General features: G+C 44.7%; 1 protein-coding gene across 2 annotated transcripts in view; it reads left to right on the top strand.

Annotated features, from left to right (window-relative positions):
* The first annotated feature begins 431 nt into the window (after positions 1-431).
* LOC121272849 (metaxin-1-like) overlaps positions 432-24885 on the top strand; it is a 116321-nt gene continuing 91867 nt past the window's right edge. For both annotated transcript variants that reach the window (XM_041179665.1, XM_041179663.1), the window contains exon 1: positions 432-560. In XM_041179665.1, the coding sequence (XP_041035599.1) occupies positions 468-560 (93 nt within the window). In that variant the 5' untranslated portion in view covers positions 432-467. The remainder of the gene's footprint in view (positions 561-24885) is intronic.

The following is a 24885-nucleotide window of genomic DNA, read 5'->3' as shown; positions in this document are numbered from 1 at the left end:
TCTGGGTGAGTGTCTGGGTGAGTGTCTGTGTCTGGGTGAGTGTCTGTGTCTGTGTCTGGGTGAGTGTCTGTGTCTGGGTGAGTGTCTGAGTCTGGGTCTGGGTGAGTGTCTGTGTCTGGGTGAGTGTCTGAGTCTGGGTCTGGGTGAGTGTCTGTGTCTGGGTGAGTGTCTGAGTCTGGGTCTGGGTGAGTGTCTGGGTGAGTGTCTGTGTCTGTGTGAGTGTCTGGGTGAGTGTCTGTGTCTGTGTCTGGGTGAGTGTCTGAGTCTGGGTCTGGGTGAGTGTCTGGGTGAGTGTCTGTGTCTGGGTCTGGGTGAGTGTCTGTGTCTGTGTCTGTGTCTGTGTCTGGGTGAGTGTCTGGGTGAGTGTCTGTGTCTGTGTCTGGGTGAGTGTCTGGGTCTGGGTCTGGGTGAGTGTCTGTGACCCCGGGAGTGTTTCCGGGGTCACGGCCGCTGCGGGTGAAGCGCTGATGGCGGCTCCGGCTCCCGCTCCCTGGGAGCTGTTCCTGTGGAAAGGAGACTGGGGCCTCCCGAGTGTGGACAGCGACAGCCTGACCGTCCTGGTGAGGGGGGGGGACCGGGACCGCGACCGGGACCGAGACCGGGGCTGGTGAGGGGGGGGGGGGGGTGTCCGGGGGCCGGGGGCCGGGGTGGGTGAGGGGGGGGGGGGGGGGCGAGGAGGAGGGGAGGGGGAGGGGGAGGGGGAGGGAGGGGGGCCCGGGTGGGTTGGTGGGGGGGGGGGAGGTCGCGCTGATAATTCAGGATTAAAATATCACAGCAAAACCCCCACAATCTCGAAACCCCCATCAGCACCGTCACCCTGACCCCTCACCCCCCACCCCTCACCCCCCACCCCTCACCCCGACACCCCACCCCTCACCCATCACCCCTCACCCTGACCCCTCACCCCCCACCCCTCACCCTGACCCCTCACCCCCCACCCCTCACCCCCCACCCCTCACCCCCCACCCCTCACCCTGACCCCTCACCCCCCACCCCTCACCCCCCACCCCTCACCCCCCACCCCTCACCCCGACCCCCCACCCCTCACCCATCACCCTGACCCCCCACCCCTCACCCCCCAACCCTCACCCTGACCCCCCACCCCTCACCCTCACTCTGACCCCCCACCCCTCACCCCTCACCCTCACCCCTCACCCCCCAACCCTCACCTTGACCCCTCATCTTGACCCCCCACCCCTCACCCCTCACCTACCACACAACCCTAACCCTCACCCCTTACCCCGGGGCCCGGGAGTGAGTTACAGACTGGAATCTAATCGAGGGGTTCGGGGTGGTTTATATATAGAATAACAGATACCCGGGAGTGAGTTACAGACTGGAATCTAATCGAGGGGTTCGGGGTGGTTTATATATAGAATAACAGATACCCGGGAGTGAGTTACAGACTGGAATCTAATCGAGGGGTTCGGGGTGGTTTATATATACAATAACAGATACCCGGGAGTGAGTTACAGACTGGAATCTAATAGAGGGGTTCAGGGCGGTTTATATATAGAATAACAGATACCCGGGAGTGAGTTACAGACTGGAATCTAATAGAGGGGTTCGGGGTGGTTTATATATACAATAACAGATAACCGGGAGTGAGTTACAGACTGGAATCTAATCGAGGGGTTCGGGGTGGTTTATATATAGAATAACAGATACCCGGGAGTGAGTTACAGACTGGAATCTAATAGAGGGGTTCAGGGCGGTTTATATATAGAATAACAGATACCCGGGAGTGAGTTACAGACTGGAATCTAATCGAGGGGTTCGGGGTGGTTTATATATAGAATAACAGATACCCGGGAGTGAGTTACAGACTGGAATCTAATCGAGGGGTTCGGGGTGGTTTATATATAGAATAACAGATACCCGGGAGTGAGTTACAGACTGGAATCTAATCGAGGGGTTCGGGGTGGTTTATATATAGAATAACAGATACCCTGGAGTGAGTTACAGGCTGGGATCTAATTGAGGGGTTCGGGTGGGTTTATATATAGAATAACAGATACCCGGGAGTAAGTTACAGACTGGAATCTAATCGAGGGGTTCGGGGCGGTTTATATATAGAATAACAGATACCCGGGAGTGAGTTACAGACTGGAATCTAATCGAGGGGTTAGGGGTGGTTTATATATAGAATAACAGGCACCTGGGAGTGAGTTACAGACTGGAATCTCATCGAGGGGTTCGGGGTGGTTTATATACAGAATAACAGATACCAGGAGTGAGTTACAGACTGGAATCTAATAGAGGGGTTCGGGGTGGTTTATATATAGAATAACAGATACCCGGGAGTGAGTTACAGACTGGAATCTGATCGAGGGGTTCGGGGTGGTTTATATATAGAATAACAGATACCCGGGAGTGAGTTACAGACTGGAATCTAATTGAGGGGTTCGGGTGGGTTTATATATAGAATAACAGATACCCGGGAGTAAGTTACAGACTGGAATCTAATCGAGGGGTTCGGGGCGGTTTATATATAGAATAACAGATACCCGGGAGTGAGTTACAGACTGGAATCTAATCGAGGGGTTAGGGGTGGTTTATATATAGAATAACAGGCACCTGGGAGTGAGTTACAGACTGGAATCTAATCGAGGTGTTCGGGGTGGTTTATATATAGAATAACAGATACCCGGGAGTGAGTTACAGACTGGAATCTAATCGAGGGGTTTGGGTGGTTTATATATAGAATAACAGATACCCGGGAGTGAGTTACAGACTGGAATCTACTCGAGGGGTTAGGGGTGGTTTATATATAGAATAACAGATACCCGGGAGTGAGTTACAGACTGGAATCTAATCGAGATGTTCGGGGTGGTTTATATATAGAATAACAGATACCCAGGAGTGAGTTACAAACTGGAATCTAATCGAGATGTTCGGGGTGGTTTATATATAGAATAACAGATTCTCGGGAGTGAGTTACAGACTGGAATCTAATCGAGATGTTCGGGGTGGTTTATATATAGAATAACAGATACCCAGGAGTGAGTTACAAACTGGAATCTAATCGAGATGTTCGGGGTGGTTTATATATAGAATAACAGATTCTCGGGAGTGAGTTACAGACTGGAATCTAATCGAGGGGTTCGGCGGGAGTTTATATATAGAATAACAGATACCCGGGAGTGAGTTACAAACTGGAATGTAATCGAGGGGTTCGGAGTGGTTTACATATAGAATAACAGATACCCGGGAGTGAGTTACAGACTGGAATCTAATCGAGGTGTTTGAGGGGGTTTATATATAGAATAACAGATACCCGGGAGTGAGTTACAGACTGGAATCTAATTGAGGGTTTCGGGGTGCTTTATATATAGAATAACAGATACCCGGGAGTGAGTTACAGACTGGAATCTAATCGAGGGGTTCGGGGTGGTTTATATATAGAATAACAGATACCCGGGAGTGAGTTACAGACTGGAATCTAATCGAGGGGTTCGGGGGGGTTTATATATAGAATAACAGATACCCGGGAGTGAGTTACAGACTAGAAGCTAATCGAGGGGTTCGGGGAGGGGGGTTATATATAGAATAACAGATACCCGTGAGTGAGTTACAGACTGGAATCTAATCGGGGGGTTCCGGGTGGTTGATATATTGAATAACAGATACCCGGGAGTGAGTTACAGACTGGAATCTAATGGAGGGGTTCGGGGTGGTTTATATATAGAATAACAGATACCTGGGAGTGAGTTACAGACTGGAATCTAATCGAGCGGTTCGGGGTGGTTTATATATCGAATAACAGATACCCGGGAGTGAGTTACAGACTGGAATCTAATCGAGGGGTTCGGGGGGGTTTATATATAGAATAACAGATACCCGGGAGTGAGTTACAGACTGGAATGTAATCGACGGGTTCGGGGGGGTTTTATATATAGAATAACAGATTCCTGGGAATGAGTTACAGACTGGAATCTAATCGCGGTGTTTGGGGGGGTTTTATATATAGAAAAGCAGGTACCCGGGAGTGAGTTACAGACTGGAATCTAATCGAGGGGTTCGGGGCGGTTTATATATTGCATAACAGATACCCGGGAGTGAGTTACAGACTGGAATCTAATCGAGGGGTTTGGGGCGGTTTATATGTAGAATAACAGATAACAGGGTGTGAGGTGCAGACTGGAATCTAATCGAGGGGTTTATATATAGAATAACAAATACCCGGGAGTGAGTTACAGACTGGAATCTAATCGAGGGGTTCGGGGGGGTTTATATATAGAATAACAGATACCTGGGAGTGAGTTACAGACTGGAGTTTATTGGAGGGGTTCGGTGTGGTATATATATAGAATAACAGATACCTGGGAGTGAGTTACAAACTGGAATCTAATCGAGGGGTTCGGGGGGGGGTTCATATATAGAATAACAGGTACCTGGGATTGAGTTACAGGCTGGAATGTAATCTAAGGGTTCGGGGGGGGTTTATACATAGAATATCAGGTACCCGGGAGTGAGTTACAGACTGCAATCTAATCGAGGGGTCCGGGGGGGAGTTTATATATAGAATAACAGATACCCGGGAGTGAGTTACAGACTGGAATCTAATCGAATGGTTCAGAGTGGTTTAAATATAGAATAACAGACACCCGGGAGTGAGTTTCAGACTGGAATCTAATCGAGAGGTTCAGGGTGGTTTATATTTAGAATAACATACACCTGGGAGTGAGTTACAGTCTGGAATCTAATCGAGGGGTTCAGGGTGGTTTATATATAGAATAACAGACACCCGGGAGTGAGTTACAGACTGGAATCTAATCGAGGGGTTCGGGCGGTTTATATATAGAATAAAACATACCCGGGAGTGAGTTACAGACTGGAATCTAATCGAGGGGTTCTGTGGGGGTTTATATATAGCATGACATATACACGGGAGTGAGTTACAGACTAGAATCTAATCGATGGGTTCTGGGTGGTGTTTATATATAGAATAACAGATACCCGGGAGTGAGTTACAGGCTGGAATCTAATCTAGCGGTCCGGGTGGTTTATATATAGAATAACAGATACCGGGGAGTGTGTTACAGATTGGAATCTAATCGAGGGTTTTGGGTTTGTTTATATGTAGAATAACAGATATCCGGGATTGAGTTACAGACTGGAATCTAATCGAGGGGTTCGGTGGGGGGGTTTTATATATAGAATGACGGATACCCGGGGGTGAGTTACAGACTGGAATCTAATCGAGGCGTTCAGGGGGATTTATAGGTAGAATTACAGATACCCGGGAGTGATTTACAGACTGGAATATAATCGAAGGGTTCGGGGGGGGTTTATATATAGAATAACAGATACCCGGGAGTGAGTTACAGACTAGAATTTAATCGAGGGGTTCGGGTGGTTTATATACAGAATAACAGATTCCCGGGAGTGAGTTACAGACTGGAATTTAATCGAGGAGTTCGGGTGGTTTATATATAGAATAACAGATACCCGGGAGTGAGTTACAGACTGGAATCTAATCGAGGGGTTCGGGGTGGTTTTATATATAGAATAACAGATACCCGGGAGTGAGTTACAGACTGGTATCTTATCGAGCGGTTCGGGGTGGCTTATATATAGAATAACAGATACCCAGGAGTGAGTTACAGACTGGAATCTAATCGAGGGGTTCGGGGGGGGTTTTATATACAGAATAACAGATACGCGGGAGTGAGTTACAGACTGGAATCTAATCGAGGTGTTCGGGGTGGTTTATATATAGAATAACAGATACCCGGGAGTGAGTTACAGACTGGAATGTAATCGAGGGGTTCGGGGTGGTTTATATATAGAATAACAGATACCCGGGAGTGAGTTACAGACTGGAATCTTATCGAGTGGTTCGGGGTGGTTTATATATAGAATAACAGATTCCCGGGAGTGAGTTACCGACTGGAATCTAATCGAGGGGTTCGGGGTGGTTTTTATACAGAATAACAGATACCCGGGAGTGAGTTACAGACTGTAATCTAATCGAGGGGTTTGAGGGGGTTTATATATAGAATAACAGATACCCTTGAGTGAGTTACAGACTGGAATCTAATCGAGGTGTTCAAGGGGGTTTATATATAGAATAACAGATACCCGGGAGTGAGTTACAGACTGGAATCTAATCGAGGGGTTCAGGGTGTTTATGTATAGAATAACATACCTGGGAGTGAGTTACAGACTGGAATCTGATCGAGGGGTTCGAGGGGGTTTATATATAGAATAACAGATACCCGGGAGTGAGTTACAGACTGGAATCTAATCGTGGGGTTTGGGGCGTTTATATGTAGAATAACAGATACCCGGGATTGAGTTACAGACTGGAATCTAATCGAGGGGTTCGGCGGGAGTTTATATATAGAATAACAGATACCCGGGAGTGAGTTACAAACTGGAATGTAATCGAGGGGTTCGGAGTGGTTTACATATAGAATAACAGATACCCGGGAGTGAGTTACAGACTGGAATCTAATCGAGGTGTTTGAGGGGGTTTATATATAGAATAACAGATACCCGGGAGTGAGTTACAGACTGGAATGTAATCGACGGGTTCGGGGGGGTTTTATATATAGAATAACAGATTCCCGGGAGTGAGTTACAGACTGGAATCTAATCGCGGTGTTTGGGGGGGTTTTATATATAGAAAAGCAGGTACCCGGGAGTGAGTTCCAGACTGGAATCTAATCGAGGGGTTCGGGGCGGTTGATATATTGCTTGACAGATACCCGGGAGTGAGTTACAGACTGGAATCTAATCGAGGGGTTTGGGGCGGTTTATATTTAGAATAACAGATAACAGGGTGTGAGGTGCAGACTGGAATCTAATCGAGGGGTTTATATATAGAATAACAAATACCCGGGAGTGAGTTACAGACTGGAATCTAATCGAGGGGTTAGGGGGGGTTTATATATAGAATAACAGACACCCGGGAGTGAGTTACAGACTGGAATCTAATCGAGGGGTTCGGGCGGTTTATATATAGAATAAAACATACCCGGGAGTGAGTTACAGACTGGAATCTAATCGAGGGGTTCTGTGGGGGTTTATATATAGCATGACATATACACGGGAGTGAGTTACAGACTGGAATCTAATCGATGGGTTCTGGGTGGTGTTTATATATAGAATAACAGATACCCGGGAGTGAGTTACAGGCTGGAATCTAATCTAGCGGTCCGGGTGGTTTATATATAGAATAACAGATACCGGGGAGTGTGTTACAGATTGGAATCTAATCGAGGGTTTTGGGTTTGTTTATATGTAGAATAACAGATATCCGGGATTGAGTTACAGACTGGAATCTAATCGAGGGGTTCGGTGGGGGGGTTTTATATATAGAATGACGGATACCCGGGGGTGAGTTACAGACTGGAATCTAATCGAGGCGTTCAGGGGGATTTATAGGTAGAATTACAGATACCCGGGAGTGATTTACAGACTGGAATGTAATCGAAGGGTTCGGGGGGGGTTTATATATAGAATAACAGATACCCGGGAGTGAGTTACAGACTAGAATTTAATCGAGGGGTTCGGGTGGTTTATATACAGAATAACAGATTCCCGGGAGTGAGTTACAGACTGGAATTTAATCGAGGAGTTCGGGTGGTTTATATATAGAATAACAGATACCCGGGAGTGAGTTACAGACTGGAATCTAATCGAGGGGTTCGGGGTGGTTTTATATATAGAATAACAGATACCCGGGAGTGAGTTACAGACTGGTATCTTATCGAGCGGTTCGGGGTGGCTTATATATAGAATAACAGATACCCAGGAGTGAGTTACAGACTGGAATCTAATCGAGGGGTTCGGGGGGGTTTTATATACAGAATAACAGATACACGGGAGTGAGTTACAGACTGGAATCTAATCGAGGTGTTCGGGGTGGTTTATATATAGAATAACAGATACCCGGGAGTGAGTTACAGACTGGAATGTAATCGAGGGGTTCGGGGTGGTTTATATATAGAATAACAGATACCCGGGAGTGAGTTACAGACTGGAATCTTATCGAGTGGTTCGGGGTGGTTTATATATAGAATAACAGATTCCCGGGAGTGAGTTACCGACTGGAATCTAATCGAGGGGTTCGGGGTGGTTTTTATACAGAATAACAGATACCCGGGAGTGAGTTACAGACTGTAATCTAATCGAGGGGTTTGAGGGGGTTTATATATAGAATAACAGATACCCTTGAGTGAGTTACAGACTGGAATCTAATCGAGGTGTTCGAGGGGGTTTATATATAGAATAACAGATACCCGGGAGTGAGTTACAGACTGGAATCTAATCGAGGGGTTCAGGGTGTTTATATATAGAATAACATACCTGGGAGTGAGTTACAGACTGGAATCTGATCGAGGGGTTCGAGGGGGTTTATATATAGAATAACAGATACCCGGGAGTGAGTTACAGACTGGAATCTAATCGTGGGGTTTGGGGGGTTTATATGTAGAATAACAGATACCCGGGATTGAGTTACAGACTGGAATCTAATTGAGGGGTTCGGCGGGAGTTTATATATAGAATAACACATACCCGGGAGTGAGTTACAAACTGGAATGTAATCGAGGGGTTCGGAGTGGTTTACATATAGAATAACAGATACCCGGGAGTGAGTTACAGACTGGAATCTAATCGAGGTGTTTGAGGGGGTTTATATATAGAATAACAGATACCCGGGAGTGAGTTACAGACTGGAATCTAATTGAGGGTTTCGGGGTGCTTTATATATAGAATAACAGATACCCGGGAGTGAGTTACAGACTGGAATCTGATCGAGGGGTTCGGGGTGGTTTATATATAGAATAACAGATACCCGTGAGTGAGTTACAGACTGGAATCTAATCGGGGGGCTCGGGGTGGTTGATATATAGAATAACAGATACCCGGGAGTGAGTTACAGACTGGAGTCTGATCGAGGGGTTCGAGGCGGTTTACATATTGCTTAACAGATTCCCGGGAGTGAGTTACAGACTGGAATCTAATCGAGGGGTTTGGGGCGGTTTATATTTAGAATAACAGATAACAGGGTGTGAGGTGCAGACTGGAATCTAATCGAGGGGTTTATATATAGAATAACAAATACCCGGGAGTGAGTTACAGACTGGAATCTAATCGAGGGGTTCGGGGGGGTTTATATATAGAATAACAGATACCTGGGAGTGAGTTACAGACTGGAGTTTATTGGAGGGGTTCGGTGTGGTACATATATAGAATAACAGATACCTGGGAGTGAGTTACAGACTGGTATCTTATCGAGCGGTCCGGGGTGGTTTATATATAGAATAACAGATACCCAGGAGTGAGTTACAAACTGGAATCTAATCGAGGGGTTCGGGGTGGTTTTTATACAGAATAACAGATACCCGGGAGTGAGTTACAGACTGTAATCTAATCGAGGGGTTTGAGGGGGTTTATATATAGAATAACAGATACCCTTGAGTGAGTTACAGACTGGAATCTAATCGAGGTGTTCGAGGGGGTTTATATATAGAATAACAGATACCCGGGAGTGAGTTACAGACTGGAATCTAATCGAGGGGTTCAGGGTGTTTATATATAGAATAACATACCTGGGAGTGAGTTACAGACTGGAATCTGATCGAGGGGTTCGAGGGGGTTTATATATAGAATAACAGATACCCGGGAGTGAGTTACAGACTGGAATCTAATCGTGGGGTTTGGGGGGTTTATATGTAGAATAACAGATACCCGGGATTGAGTTACAGACTGGAATCTAATCGAGGGGTTCGGCGGGAGTTTATATATAGAATAACAGATACCCGGGAGTGAGTTACAAACTGGAATGTAATCGAGGGGTTCGGAGTGGTTTACATATAGAATAACAGATACCCGGGAGTGAGTTACAGACTGGAATCTAATCGAGGTGTTTGAGGGGGTTTATATATAGAATAACAGATACCCGGGAGTGAGTTACAGACTGGAATCTAATTGAGGGTTTCGGGGTGCTTTATATATAGAATAACAGATACCCGGGAGTGAGTTACAGACTGGAATCTAATCGAGGGGTTCGGGGTGGTTTATATATAGAATAACAGATACCCGGGAGTGAGTTACAGACTGGAATCTAATCGAGGTGTTCGGGGGGGTTTATATATAGAATAACAGATACCCGGGAGTGAGTTACAGACTAGAAGCTAATCGAGGGGTTCGGGGAGGGGGGTTATATATAGAATAACAGATACCCGTGAGTGAGTTACAGACTGGAATCTAATCGGGGGGTTCGGGGTGGTTGATATATAGAATAACAGATACCCGGGAGTGAGTTACAGACTGGAATCTAATGGAGGGGTTCGGGGTGGTTTATATATAGAATAACAGATACCTGGGAGTGAGTTACAGACTGGAATCTAATCGAGGGGTTCGGGGTGGTTTATATATCGAATAACAGATACCCGGGAGTGAGTTACAGACTGGAATCTAATCGAGGGGTTCGGGGGGGTTTATATATAGAATAACAGATACCCGGGAGTGAGTTACAGACTGGAATGTAATCGACGGGTTCGGGGGGGTTTATATATAGAATAACAGATACCCAGGAGTGAGTTACAAACTGGAATCTAATCGAGGGGTTCGGGGGGGGGTTCATATATAGAATAACAGATACCTGGGATTGAGTTACAGGCTGGAATGTAATCTAAAGGTTCGGGGGGGGTTTATACATAGAATATCAGGTACCCGGGAGTGAGTTACAGACTGCAATCTAATCGAGGGGTCCGGGGGGGAGTTTATATATAGAATAACAGATACCCGGGAGTGAGTTACAGACTGGAATCTAATCGAATGGTTCAGAGTGGTTTAAATATAGAATAACAGACACCCGGGAGTGAGTTTCAGACTGGAATCTAATCGAGAGGTTCAGGGTGGTTTATATTTAGAATAACATACACCTGGGAGTGAGTTACAGTCTGGAATCTAATCGAGGGGTTCAGGGTGGTTTATATATAGAATAACAGACACCCGGGAGTGAGTTACAGACTGGAATCTAATCGAGGGGTTCGGGCGGTTTATATATAGAATAAAACATACCCAGGAGTGAGTTACAGACTGGAATCTAATCGAGGGGTTCTGTGGGGGTTTATATATAGCATGACATATACACGGGAGTGAGTTACAGACTGGAATCTAATCGATGGGTTCTGGGTGGTGTTTATATATAGAATAACAGATACCCGGGAGTGAGTTACAGGCTGGAATCTAATCTAGCGGTCCGGGTGGTTTATATATAGAATAACAGATACCGGGGAGTGTGTTACAGATTGGAATCTAATCGAGGGTTTTGGGTTTGTTTATATGTAGAATAACAGATATCCGGGATTGAGTTACAGACTGGAATCTAATCGAGGGGTTCGGTGGGGGGGTTTTATATATAGAATGACGGATACCCGGGGGTGAGTTACAGACTGGAATCTAATCGAGGCGTTCAGGGGGATTTATAGGTAGAATTACAGATACCCGGGAGTGATTTACAGACTGGAATGTAATCGAAGGGTTCGGGGGGGGTTTATAGAAAGAATAACAGATACCCGGGAGTGAGTTACAGACTAGAATTTAATCGAGGGGTTCGGGTGGTTTTTATACAGAATAACAGATTCCCGGGAGTGAGTTACAGACTGGAATTTAATCGAGGAGTTCGGGTGGTTTATATATAGAATAACAGATACCCGGGAGTGAGTTACAGACTGGAATCTAATCGAGGGGTTCGGGGTGGTTTTATATATAGAATAACAGATACCCGGGAGTGAGTTACAGACTGGTATCTTATCGAGCGGTTCGGGGTGGCTTTTATATAGAATAACAGATACCCAGGAGTGAGTTACAGACTGGAATCTAATCGAGGGGTTCGGGGGGGTTTTATATACAGAATAACAGATACGCGGGAGTGAGTTACAGACTGGAATCTAATCGAGGTGTTCGGGGTGGTTTATATATAGAATAACAGATACCCGGGAGTGAGTTACAGACTGGAATGTAATCGAGGGGTTCGGGGTGGTTTATATATAGAATAACAGATACCCGGGAGTGAGTTACAGACTGGAATCTTATCGAGTGGTTCGGGGTGGTTTATATATAGAATAACAGATTCCCGGGAGTGAGTTACCGACTGGAATCTAATCGAGGGGTTCGGGGTGGTTTTTATACAGAATAACAGATACCCGGGAGTGAGTTACAGACTGTAATCTAATCGAGGGGTTTGAGGGGGTTTATATATAGAATAACAGATACCCTTGAGTGAGTTACAGACTGGAATCTAATCGAGGTGTTCGAGGGGGTTTATATATAGAATAACAGATACCCGGGAGTGAGTTACAGACTGGAATCTAATCGAAGGGTTCAGGGTGTTTATATATAGAATAACATACCTGGGAGTGAGTTACAGACTGGAATCTGATCGAGGGATTCGAGGGGGTTTATATATAGAATAACAGATACCCGGGAGTGAGTTACAGACTGGAATCTAATCGTGGGGTTTGGGGGGTTTATATGTAGAATAACAGATACCCGGGATTGAGTTACAGACTGGAATCTAATCGAGGGGTTCGGCGGGAGTTTATATATAGAATAACAGATACCCGGGAGTGAGTTACAAACTGGAATGTAATCGAGGGGTTCGGAGTGGTTTACATATAGAATAACAGATACCCGGGAGTGAGTTACAGACTGGAATCTAATCGAGGTGTTTGAGGGGGTTTATATATAGAATAACAGATACCCGGGAGTGAGTTACAGACTGGAATCTAATTGAGGGTTTCGGGGTGGTTTATATATAGAATAACTGATACCTGGGAGTGAGTTACAGACTGGTATCTAATCGAGGGTTTCAGGATGGTTTATATATAGAATAACCGATACCCGAGCGTGAGTTACAGACTAGATTGTAATCGAATGGTTTGGTGGGGGTTTATCTATAGAATAACAGATACCCGGGAGTGAGTTACAGGCTGGAATGTAATAGACGGGTTCGGGGGGGTTTATACATAGAATATCAGATACCCGGGAGTTAGTTACAGACTGGAATCTAATCGAGGGGTTCGGGGCGGGTTTTATATATAGAGTAACAGATACCCCGGAGTTTGTTACTGGCTGGAATCTAATCGAGGGGTTCGGTGGGGTTTATATATAGAATAACAGGTACCCGGGAGTGAGTTACAGACTGGAATCTAATCGAGGGGTTCAAAGTGGATTATATATAGAAGAACAGATATCCGGGAGTGAGTTACAGACTGGAATCTAATCGAGGGTCGGATGGGTTTATATATAGAATAGCAGATACCTGGGAGTGAGTTACAGGCTGGAATCTAATCGAATGGTTCAGAGTGGTTTATATATAGAATAACAGACACCTGGGAGTGAGTTACAGTCTGGAATCTAATCGAGGGGTTCGGAGGGGTTTTATATATAGAATAACAGATACCTGGGATTGAGTTACAGGCTGGAATGTAATCAAAGGGTTCGGGGGTGTTTATACATAGAATATCAGATACCCGGGAGTGAGTTACAGATTGGAATCTAATCGAGGGGTTCGGGGGGTGTTTTATATATCGAATAACAGATACCCGGGAGTGAGTTACAGGCTGGAATCTAATCGACCGGTTCGGGGGGTTTGTATATAGAATAACAGATACCCGGGAGTGAGTTACAGACTGGAATCTAATCGAGGGGTTCAGAGTGGTTTATATATAGAATAACAGATATCCGGGAGTGAGTTACAGACTGGAATCTAATCGAGGGGTTCAGAGTGGTTTATATATAGAAGAACAGATATCCGGGAGTGAGTTACAGACTGGAATCTAATCGAGGGGTTCAGAGTGGTTTATATATAGAAGAACAGACACCCGGGAGTGAGTTACAGACTGGAATCTAATTGAGGGTTTCGGGGTGGTTTATATATAGAATAACTGATACCTGGGAGTGAGTTACAGACTGGTATCTAATCGAGGGTCGGATGGGTTTATATATAGAATAGCAGATACCCGGGAGTGAGTTACAGGCTGGAATCTAATCGAATGGTTCAGAGTGGTTTAAATATAGAATAACAGATACCCGGGAGTGAGTTGCAATCTGGAATCTAATCGAGGGGTTCAGGGTGGTTTATATATAGAATAACAGACACCTGGGAGTGAGTTACAGTCTGGAATCTAATCGAGGGGTTCGGAGGGGTTTTATATATAGAATAACAGATACCTGGGATTGAGTTACAGGCTGGAATGTAATCAAAGGGTTCGGGGGGGGTTTATACATAGAATATCAGATACCCGGGAGTGAGTTACAGATTGGAATCTAATCGAGGGGTTCGGGGGGTGTTTTATATATCGAATAACAGATACCCGGGAGTGAGTTACAGGCTGGAATCCAATCGACCGGTTCGGGGGGTTTATATATAGAATAACAGATACCCGGGAGTGAGTTACAGACTGGAATCTAATCGAGGGGTTCAGAGTGGTTTATATATAGAATAAACGATACCCGGGAGTGAGTTACAGACTGGAATGTAATCGAAGGTTTCGGTTGGGGTTTATATATAGAATAACAGATACCTGGGATTGAGTTACAGGCTGGAATGTAATCAAAGGGTTCAGGGGGGGTTTATACATAGAATTTCAGCTACCCGGGAGTGAGTTACAGACTGGAATCTAATCGAGGGGTTCGGGGGGTGTTTATATATAGAATAACAGGTACCCGGGAGTGAGTTTCAGACTGGAATCTAATTGAGGGGTTCAGCGTGGTTCATATATAGAATAACATACACCTGAGAGTGAGTTACAGTCTGGAATCTAATCGAGGGGTTCAGGGTGGTTTATATATAGAATAACAGACACCTGGGAGTGAGTTACAGACTGGAATCTAATCGAGGGGTTCGGGGGGTTTATATATAGAATTAAAGATACCCGGGAGTGAGGTACAGACTGGAATCTAATCGAGGGGTTCTGTGGGGTTTATTTATAGAATGACATATACCCGGGAGTGAGTTACAGACTGGAATCTAATCGAGGTGTTCGGGGTGGGGTTTATATATAGAATAACAGATACCTGGGAGTGAGTTACACACTGGAATGTAATCGAAGGGTTCGTGGGGGGTTTATACATAGAATAACAGATAGCCGGGAGTGAGTTACAGGCTGGAATCTAATCTAGCGGTCCGGGTGGTTTATATATAGAATAACAGATACCAGGGAGTGTGTTACAGATTGGAATCTAATCGAGGGGTTCGGGGGGGGGTTTTTATATATAGAGTAACAGATACCCCGGAGTTTGTTACTGGCTGGAATCTAATCGAGGGGATCGGTGGGGTTTATATATAGAATAACAGGTACCCGGGAGTGAGTTACAGACTGGAATCTAATCGAAGGGTTCGGGGGGTTTATATATAGAATAAAAGATACCCGGGAGTGAGTTACAGCCTGGAATCTAATCGAGGGGTTCAGAGTGGATTATATATAGACGAACAGATATCCGGGAGTGATTTACAGACTGGAATCTAATCGAGGGTCGGATGGGTTTATATATAGAATAGCAGATACCCGGGAGTGAGTTACAGGCTGGAATCTAATCGAATGGTTCAGAGTGGTTTAAATATAGAATAACAGATACCCGGGAGTGAGTTGCAATCTGGAATCTAATCGAGGGGTTCAGGGTGGTTTATATATAGAATAACAGACACCTGGGAGTGAGTTACAGTCTGGAATCTAATCGAGGGGTTCGGAGGGGTTTTATATATAGAATAACAGATACCTGGGATTGAGTTACAGGCTGGAATGTAATCAAAGGGTTCGGGGGGGGTTTATACATAGAATATCAGATACCCGGGAGTGAGTTACAGATTGGAATCTAATCGAGGGGTTCGGGGGGTGTTTTATATATCGAATAACAGATACCCGGGAGTGAGTTACAGGCTGGAATCTAATCGACCGGTTCGGGGGGTTTATATATAGAATAACAGATACCCGGGAGTGAGTTACAGACTGGAATCTAATCGAGGGGTTCAGGGTGGTTTATATATAGAATAACAGATATCCGGGAGTGAGTTACAGACTGGAATCTAATCGAGGGGTTCAGAGTTTTTTATATATAGAAGAACAGATATCCGGGAGTGAGTTGCAGACTGGAATCTAATCGAGGGGTTCAGTGGTTTATATATAGAAGAACAGACACCCGGGAGTGAGTTACAGACTGGAATCTAATCGAGGGTCGGATGGGTTTATGTATAGAATAGCAGATACCCGGGAGTGAGTTACAGACTGTAATGTAATCGAGGCGTTCAGGGGGATTTATAGATAGAATTACAGATACCCGGGAGTGAGTTACAGACTGGAATGTAATCGAAGGGTTCGGGGGGGGTTTATATATAAAATAAGATACCCGGGTTTGAGTTACAGACTGGTATCTAATCGAGTGCTTCGGGTTGGTTTATATATAGAATAACAGATACCCGGGAGTGAGTTACAGACTGGAATCTAATCGAGGGGTTAGGGGTGGTTTATAGAAAGAATAACCGATACCCGGGAGTGAGGTCCAGACTGGAATCTAATCGAGGTGTTCAGGGTGGTTTATATATAGAATAACCGATACCTGGGAGTGAGTTACAGACTGGTATCTAATCGAGGGTTTCAGGGTGGTTTATATATAGAATAACCGATACCCGAGAGTGAGTTACAGGCTGGAATGTAATCGAAGGGTTTGGGGGGGGTTTATACATAGAATATTAGATTCCGGTGAGTGAGTTACAGACTGGAATGTATTCGAACGGTTCGGTGGGGGTTTATATATAGAATAACAGATACCCAGGAGTGAGTTACAGGCTGGAATGTAATCGAAGGGTTCTGGGGGGGTTTATACATAGAATATCAGATCCCCGGGAGTTAGTTACCGACTGGAATCTAATCGTGGGGTTCGGGGAGGGTTTTATATATTGAATAACAGATACCCGCGAGTTTGTTACAGGCTGGAATCTAATCGAGGGGTTCGTTGGGGTTTATATATAGAATAACAGGTACCTGGGAGTGAGTTACAGACTGGAATCTAATCGAGGGGTTCAGGGTGGTTTATATATAGAATAACAGACACCTGGGAGTGAGTTACAAACTGGAATCTAATCGAGGGGTTCGGGGGGTTTATATATAGAATTAAAGATACCCGGGAGTGAGTTACAGACTGGAATCTAATCGAGGGGTTCTGTGGGGGTTTATTAATAGAATGACATATACCCGGGAGTGAGTTACAGACTGGAATCTAATCGAGGTGTTCGGGGTGGGGTTTATATATAGAATAACAGATACCCGGGAGTGAGTTACACACTGGAATGTAATCGAAGGGTCCGTGGGGGGTTCATACATAGAATAACAGATAGCCGGGAGTGAGTTACAGGCTGGAATCTAATCTAGCGGTCTGGGTGGTTTATATATAGAATAACAGATACCGGGGAGTGTGTTACAGATTGGAATCTAATCGCGGGGTTTGGGTTGGTTTATATATAGAATAACAGATATCCGGGAATGAGTTACAGACTGGAATCTAATCGAAGGGTTCGGGGGGTGGGGGTTTTATATATAGAATGATGGTTACCCGGGGGTGAGTTACAGACTGTAATGTAATCGTGGCGTTCAGGGGGATTTATAGATAGAATTACAGATACCCGGGAGTGAGTTACAGACTGGAATGTAATCGAAGGGTTCGGGGGGTGTTTATATATAGAATAACAGGTACCCGGGAGTGAGTTACAGGCTGGAATCTAATCGAATTGTTCAGAGTGGTTTAAATATAGAATAACAGACACCCGGGAGTGAGTTTCAGACTGGAATCTAATTGAGGGGTTCAGCGTGGTTCATATATAGAATAACATACACCTGAGAGTGAGTTACAGTCTGGAATCTAATCGAGGGGTTCAGGGTGGTTTATATATAGAATAACAGACACCTGGGAGTGAGTTACAGACTGGAATCTAATCGAGGGGTTCGGGGGGTTTATATATAGAATTAAAGATACCCGGGAGTGAGGTACAGACTGGAATCTAATCGAGGGGTTCTGTGGGGGTTTATTTATAGAATGACATATACCCGGGAGTGAGTTACAGACTGGAATCTAATCGAGGTGTTCGGGGTGGGGTTTATATATAGAATAACAGATACCTGGGAGTGAGTTACACACTGGAATGTAATCGAAGGGTTCGTGGGGGGTTTATACATAGAATAACAGATAGCCGGGAGTGAGTTACAGGCTGGAATCTAATCTAGCGGTCCGGGTGGTTTATATATAGAATAACAGATACCAGGGAGTGTGTTACAGATTGGAATCTAATCGAGGGGTTCGGGGGGGGGTTTTTATATATAGAGTAACAGATACCCCGGAGTTTGTTACTGGCTGGAATCTAATCGAGGGGATCGGTGGGGTTTATATATAGAATAACAGGTACCCGGGAGTGAGTTACAGACTGGAATCTAATCGAAGGGTTCGGGGGGTTTATATATAGAATAAAAGATACCCGGGAGTGAGTTACAGCCTGGAATCTAATCGAGGGGTTCAGAGTGGATTATATATAGACGAACAGATATCCGGGAGTGATTTACAGACTGGAATCTAATCGAGGGTCGGATGGGTTTATATATAGAATAGCAGATACCCGGGAGTGAGTTACAGGCTGGAATCTAATCGAATGGTTCAGAGTGGTTTAAATATAGAATAACAGATACCCGGGAGTGAGTTGCAATCTGGAATCTAATCGAGGGGTTCAGGGGGGTTTATATATAGAATAACAGACACCTGGGAGTGAGTTACAGTCTGGAATCTAATCGAGGGGTTCGGAGGGGTTTTATATATAGAATAACAGATACCTGGGATTGAGTTACAGGCTGGAATGTAATCAAAGGGTTCGGGGGGGGTTTATACATAGAATATCAGATACCCGGGAGTGAGTTACAGATTGGAATCTAATCGAGGGGTTCGGGGGGTGTTTTATATATCGAATAACAGATACCCGGGAGTGAGTTACAGGCTGGAATCTAATCGACCGGTTCGGGGGGTTTATATATAGAATAACAGATACCCGGGAGTGAGTTACAGACTGGAATCTAATCGAGGGGTTCAGAGTGGTTTATATATAGAATAACAGATATCCGGGAGTGAGTTACAGACTGGAATCTAATCGAGGGGTTCAGTGTTTTTTATATATAGAAGAACAGATATCCGGGAGTGAGTTGCAGACTGGAATCTAATCGAGGGGTTCAGTGGTTTATATATAGAAGAACAGACACCCGGGAGTGAGTTACAGACTGGAATCTAATCGAGGGTCGGATGGGTTTATGTATAGAATAGCAGATACCCGGGAGTGAGTTACAAGCTGGATTCTAATCGAGTGGTTCAGAGTGGTTTAAATATAGAATAAGAGATACCCGGGAGTGAGTTACAGACTGGAATCTAATCGAGGGGTTCGGGTGGTTTATATATAGAAGAAACGATACCCGGGAGTGAGTTACAGACTGGAATGTAATCGAAGGTTTCGGTTGGGGTTTATATATAGAATAACAGATACCTGGGATTGAGTTACAGGCTGGAATGTCATCAAAGGGTTCAGGGGGGGTTTATACATAGAATTTCAGATACCCGGGAGTGAGTTACAGACTGGAATCTAATCGAGGGGTTCGGGGGGTGTTTATATATAGAATAACAGGTACCCGGGAGTGAGTTACAGGCTGGAATCTAATCGAATTGTTCAGAGTGGTTTAAATATAGAATAACAGATATCCGGGAGTGAGTTTCAGACTGGAATCTAATTGAGGGGTTCAGCGTGGTTCATATATAGAATAACATACACCTGAGAGTGAGTTACAGTCTGGAATCTAATCGAGGGGTTCAGGGTGGTTTATATATAGAATAACAGACACCTGGGAGTGAGTTACAGACTGGAATCTAATCGAGGGGTTCGGGGGGTTTATATATAGAATTAAAGATACCCGGGAGTGAGGTACAGACTGGAATCTAATCGAGGGGTTCTGTGGGGGTTTATTTATAGAATGACATATACCCGGGAGTGAGTTACAGACTGGAATCTAATAGAGGTGTTCGGGGTGGGGTTTATATATAGAATAACAGATACCCGGGAGTGAGTTACACACTGGAATGTAATCGAAGGGTTCGTGGGGGGTTTATACATAGAATAACAGATAGCCGGGAGTGAGTTACAGGCTGGAATCTAATATAGCGGTCCGGGTGGTTTATATATAGAATAACAGATACCAGGGAGTGTGTTACAGATTGGAATCTAATCGAGGGGTTCGGGGGGGGGTGGTTTTATATATAGAATGACGGATACCCGGGGGTGAGTTACAGACTGTAATGTAATCGAGGCGTTCAGGGGGATTTATAGATAGAATTACAGATACCCGGGAGTGAGTTACAGACTGGAATGTAATCGAAGGGTTCGGGGGGGGTTTATATATAAAATAACAGATACCCGGGTTTGAGTTACAGACTGGTATCTAATCGAGTGCTTCGGGTTGGTTTATATATAGAATAACAGATAACCGGGAGTGAGTTACAGACTGGAATCTAATCGAGAGGTTAGGGGTGGTTTATAGAAAGAATAACCGATACCCGGGAGTGAGTTACAGACTGGAATCTAATCGAGGGTTTCAGGGTGGTTTATATATAGAGTAACCGATACCCGAGAGTGAGTTACAGGCTGGAATGTAATCGAAGGGTTTGTGGGGGGTTTATACATAGAATATTAGATTCCGGTGAGTGAGTTACAGACTGGAATGTATTCGAACGGTTCGGTGGGGGTTTATATATAGAATAACAGATACCCAGGAGTGAGTTACAGGCTGGAATGTAATCGAAGGGTTCTGGGGGGGTTTATACATAGAATATCAGATCCCCGGGAGTTAGTTACCGACTGGAATCTAATCGTGGGGTTCGGGGGGGGTTTTATATATTGAATAACAGATACCCGCGAGTTTGTTACAGGCTGGAATCTGATCGAGGGGTTCGTTGGGGTTTTTTTAGAATAACAGGTACCCGGGAGTGAGTTACAGACTGGAATCTAATCGAGGGGTTCAGGGTGGTTTATATATAGAATAACAGACACCTGGGAGTGAGTTACAAACTGGAATCTAATCGAGGGGTTCGGGGGGTTTATATATAGAATTAAAGATACCCGGGAGTGAGTTACAGACTGGAATCTAATCGAGGGGTTCTGTGGGGGTTTATTTATAGAATGACATATACCCGGGAGTGAGTTACAGACTGGAATCTAATCGAGGTGTTCGGGGTGGGGTTTATATATAGAATAACAGATACCCGGGAGTGAGTTACACACTGGAATGTAATCGAAGGGTTCGTGGGGGGTTTATACATAGAATGACAGATAGCCGGGAGTGAGTTACAGGCTGGAATCTAATCTAGCGGTCTGGGTGGTTTATATATAGAATAACAGATACCGGGGAGTGTGTTACAGATTGGAATCTAATCGAGGGGTTTGGGTTGGTTTATATATAGAATAACAGATATCCGGGAATGAGTTACAGACTGGAATCTAATTGAAGGGTTCGGGGGGGGGGGTGGTTTTATATATAGAATGATGGTTACCCGGGGGTGAGTTACAGACTGTAATGTAATCGTGGCGTTCAGGGGGATTTATAGATAGAATTACAGATACCCGGGAGTGAGTTACAGACTGGAATGTAATCGAAGGGTTCGGGGGGGGTTTATATATAAAATAACAGATACCCGGGTTTGAGTTACAGACTGGTATCTAATCGAGTGCTTCGGGTTGGTTTATATATAGAATAACAGATACCCGGGAGTGAGTTACAGACTGGAATCTAATCGAGGGGTTAGGGGTGGTTTATAGAAAGAATAACCGATACCCGGGAGTGAGGTCCAGACTGGAATCTAATCGAGGGGTTCAGGGTGGTTTATATATAGAATAACCGATACCCGGGAGTGAGTTACAGACTGGAATCTAATCGAGGGGTTCAGGTTGGTTTATATATAGAATAACCGATACCTGGGAGTGAGTTACAGACTGGTATCTAATCGTGGGTTTCAGGGTGGTTTATGTATAGAATAACCGATACCCGAGAGTGAGTTACAGGCTGGAATGTAATCGAAGGGTTTGGGGGGGGTTTATACATAGAATATTAGATACCCGGGAGTGAGTTACAGACTGGAATGTAATCGAACGGTCCGGTGGGGGTTTATATATAGAATAACAGATACCCGGGAGTGAGTTACAGACTGGAATCTAATCGAGTGCTTCGGGTTGGTTTATATATAGAATAACGGATACCCGGGAGTGAGTTACAGACTGGAATCTAATCGAGGGGTTAGGGGTGGTTTATAGAAAGAATAACCGATACCCGGGAGTGAGTTACAGACAGGAATCTAATCGAGGGGTTCAGGGTGGTTTATATATAGAATAACCGATACCCGGGAGTGAGTTACAGGCTGGAATCTAATCGAGGTGTTCAGGGTGGTTTATATATAGAATAACCGATACCTGGGAGTGAGTTACAGACTGGTATCTAATCGAGGGTTTCAGGGTGGTTTATATATAGAATAACCGATACCCGAGAGTGAGTTACAGGCTGGAATGTAATCGAAGGGTTTGGGGGGGGGTTTATACATAGAATATTGGATACCGGTGAGTGAGTTACAGACTGGAATGTATTCGAACGGTTCGGTGGGGGTTTATATATAGAATAACAGATACCCAGGAGTGAGTTACAGGCTGGAATGTAATCGAAGGGTTCGGGGGGGTTTATACATAGAATATCAGATCCCCGGGAGTTAGTTACCGACTGGAATCTAATCGAGGGGTTCGGGGGGGGGTTTTATATATGGAATAACAGATACCCGCGAGTTTGTTACAGGCTGGAATCTAATCGAGGGGTTCGTTGGGTTTTATATATAGAATAACAGGTACCCGGGAGTGAGTTACAGACTGGAATCTAATCGACCGGTTCGGGGGGTTTATATATAGAATAACAGATACCCGGGAGTGAGTTACAGACTGGAATATAATCGAGGGGTTTGGGTTGGTTTATAAGTAGAATAACAGATATCCGGGAGTGAGTTACAGACTGGAATCTAATCGAGGGGTTTGAGGGGTTTATATATAGAATAACAGATACCCGGATGTGAGTTACAGACTGGAATCTAATCGAGGGGTTTGAGGGGTTTATAAAAAGAATAACGGGTACCCGGGAGTGAGTTACAGACTGGAATCTAATCGACCGGTTCGGGGGGTTTATATATAGAATAACAGATACCCGGGAGTGAGTTACAGACTGGAATCTAATCGAGGGGTTCAGAGTGGTTTTCTATAGAAGAACAGATATCCGGGAGTGAGTTGCAGACTGGAATATAATCGAGGGTCGGTTGGGTTTTTTTAGAATAGCAGATACCCGGGAGTGAGTTACAGGCTGGATTCTAATCGAGTGGTTCAGAGTGGTTTAAATATAGAATAAGAGATACCCGGGAGTGAGTTACAGTCTGGAATCTAACCGATGGGTTCAGGGTGGTTTATATGTAGAATAACAGGACCCCGGGAGTGATTTACAGACTGGAATCTAATCGAGGGCTTTGGGTGGTTTATATATAGAATAAAAGATACCCGGGAGTGATTTACAGGATGGAATGTAATCAAAGGTTTCAGGGGGGGTTTATACATTGAATATCAGATACCCGTGAGTGAGTTACAGACTGGAATCTAATTGAGGGGTTCGGGGGGGTTTATACATTGAATATCAGATACCCGTGAGTGAGTTACAGACTGGAATCTAATCGAGGGGTTCCGGGGGGGCGAGTTTATATATAGAATAACAGATACCCGGGAATGAGTTACAGACTGGAATGTAATCGAAGGGTTTGTGGGGGGTTTATACATAGAATATTAGATACCCGGGAGTGAGTTACAGACTGGAATCTAATCGAGGGGTTCGGGGGGGTTTATATATAGAATAACAGATACCCGGGAGTGAGTTACAGACTGGAATGTAATCGACGGGTTCGGGGGGGTTTATATATAGAATAACAGATACCCAGGAGTGAGTTACAAACTGGAATCTAATCGAGGGGTTCGGGGGGGGGTTCATATATAGAATAACAGATACCTGGGATTGAGTTACAGGCTGGAATGTAATCTAAAGGTTCGGGGGGGGTTTATACATAGAATATCAGGTACCCGGGAGTGAGTTACAGACTGCAATCTAATCGAGGGGTCCGGGGGGGAGTTTATATATAGAATAACAGATACCCGGGAGTGAGTTACAGACTGGAATCTAATCGAATGGTTCAGAGTGGTTTAAATATAGAATAACAGACACCCGGGAGTGAGTTTCAGACTGGAATCTAATCGAGAGGTTCAGGGTGGTTTATATTTAGAATAACATACACCTGGGAGTGAGTTACAGTCTGGAATCTAATCGAGGGGTTCAGGGTGGTTTATATATAGAATAACAGACACCCGGGAGTGAGTTACAGACTGGAATCTAATCGAGGGGTTCGGGCGGTTTATATATAGAATAAAACATACCCAGGAGTGAGTTACAGACTGGAATCTAATCGAGGGGTTCTGTGGGGGTTTATATATAGCATGACATATACACGGGAGTGAGTTACAGACTGGAATCTAATCGATGGGTTCTGGGTGGTGTTTATATATAGAATAACAGATACCCGGGAGTGAGTTACAGGCTGGAATCTAATCTAGCGGTCCGGGTGGTTTATATATAGAATAACAGATACCGGGGAGTGTGTTACAGATTGGAATCTAATCGAGGGTTTTGGGTTTGTTTATATGTAGAATAACAGATATCCGGGATTGAGTTACAGACTGGAATCTAATCGAGGGGTTCGGTGGGGGGGTTTTATATATAG

This window comes from Carcharodon carcharias, chromosome 36, assembly GCF_017639515.1.
Source record: "Carcharodon carcharias isolate sCarCar2 chromosome 36, sCarCar2.pri, whole genome shotgun sequence".
NCBI classification, from domain to species: Eukaryota; Metazoa; Chordata; class Chondrichthyes; order Lamniformes; family Lamnidae; genus Carcharodon; species Carcharodon carcharias.
The sequence above is the reverse complement of the archived record's forward strand: the minus strand, read 5'-3'. Positions and strand labels throughout refer to the sequence as shown.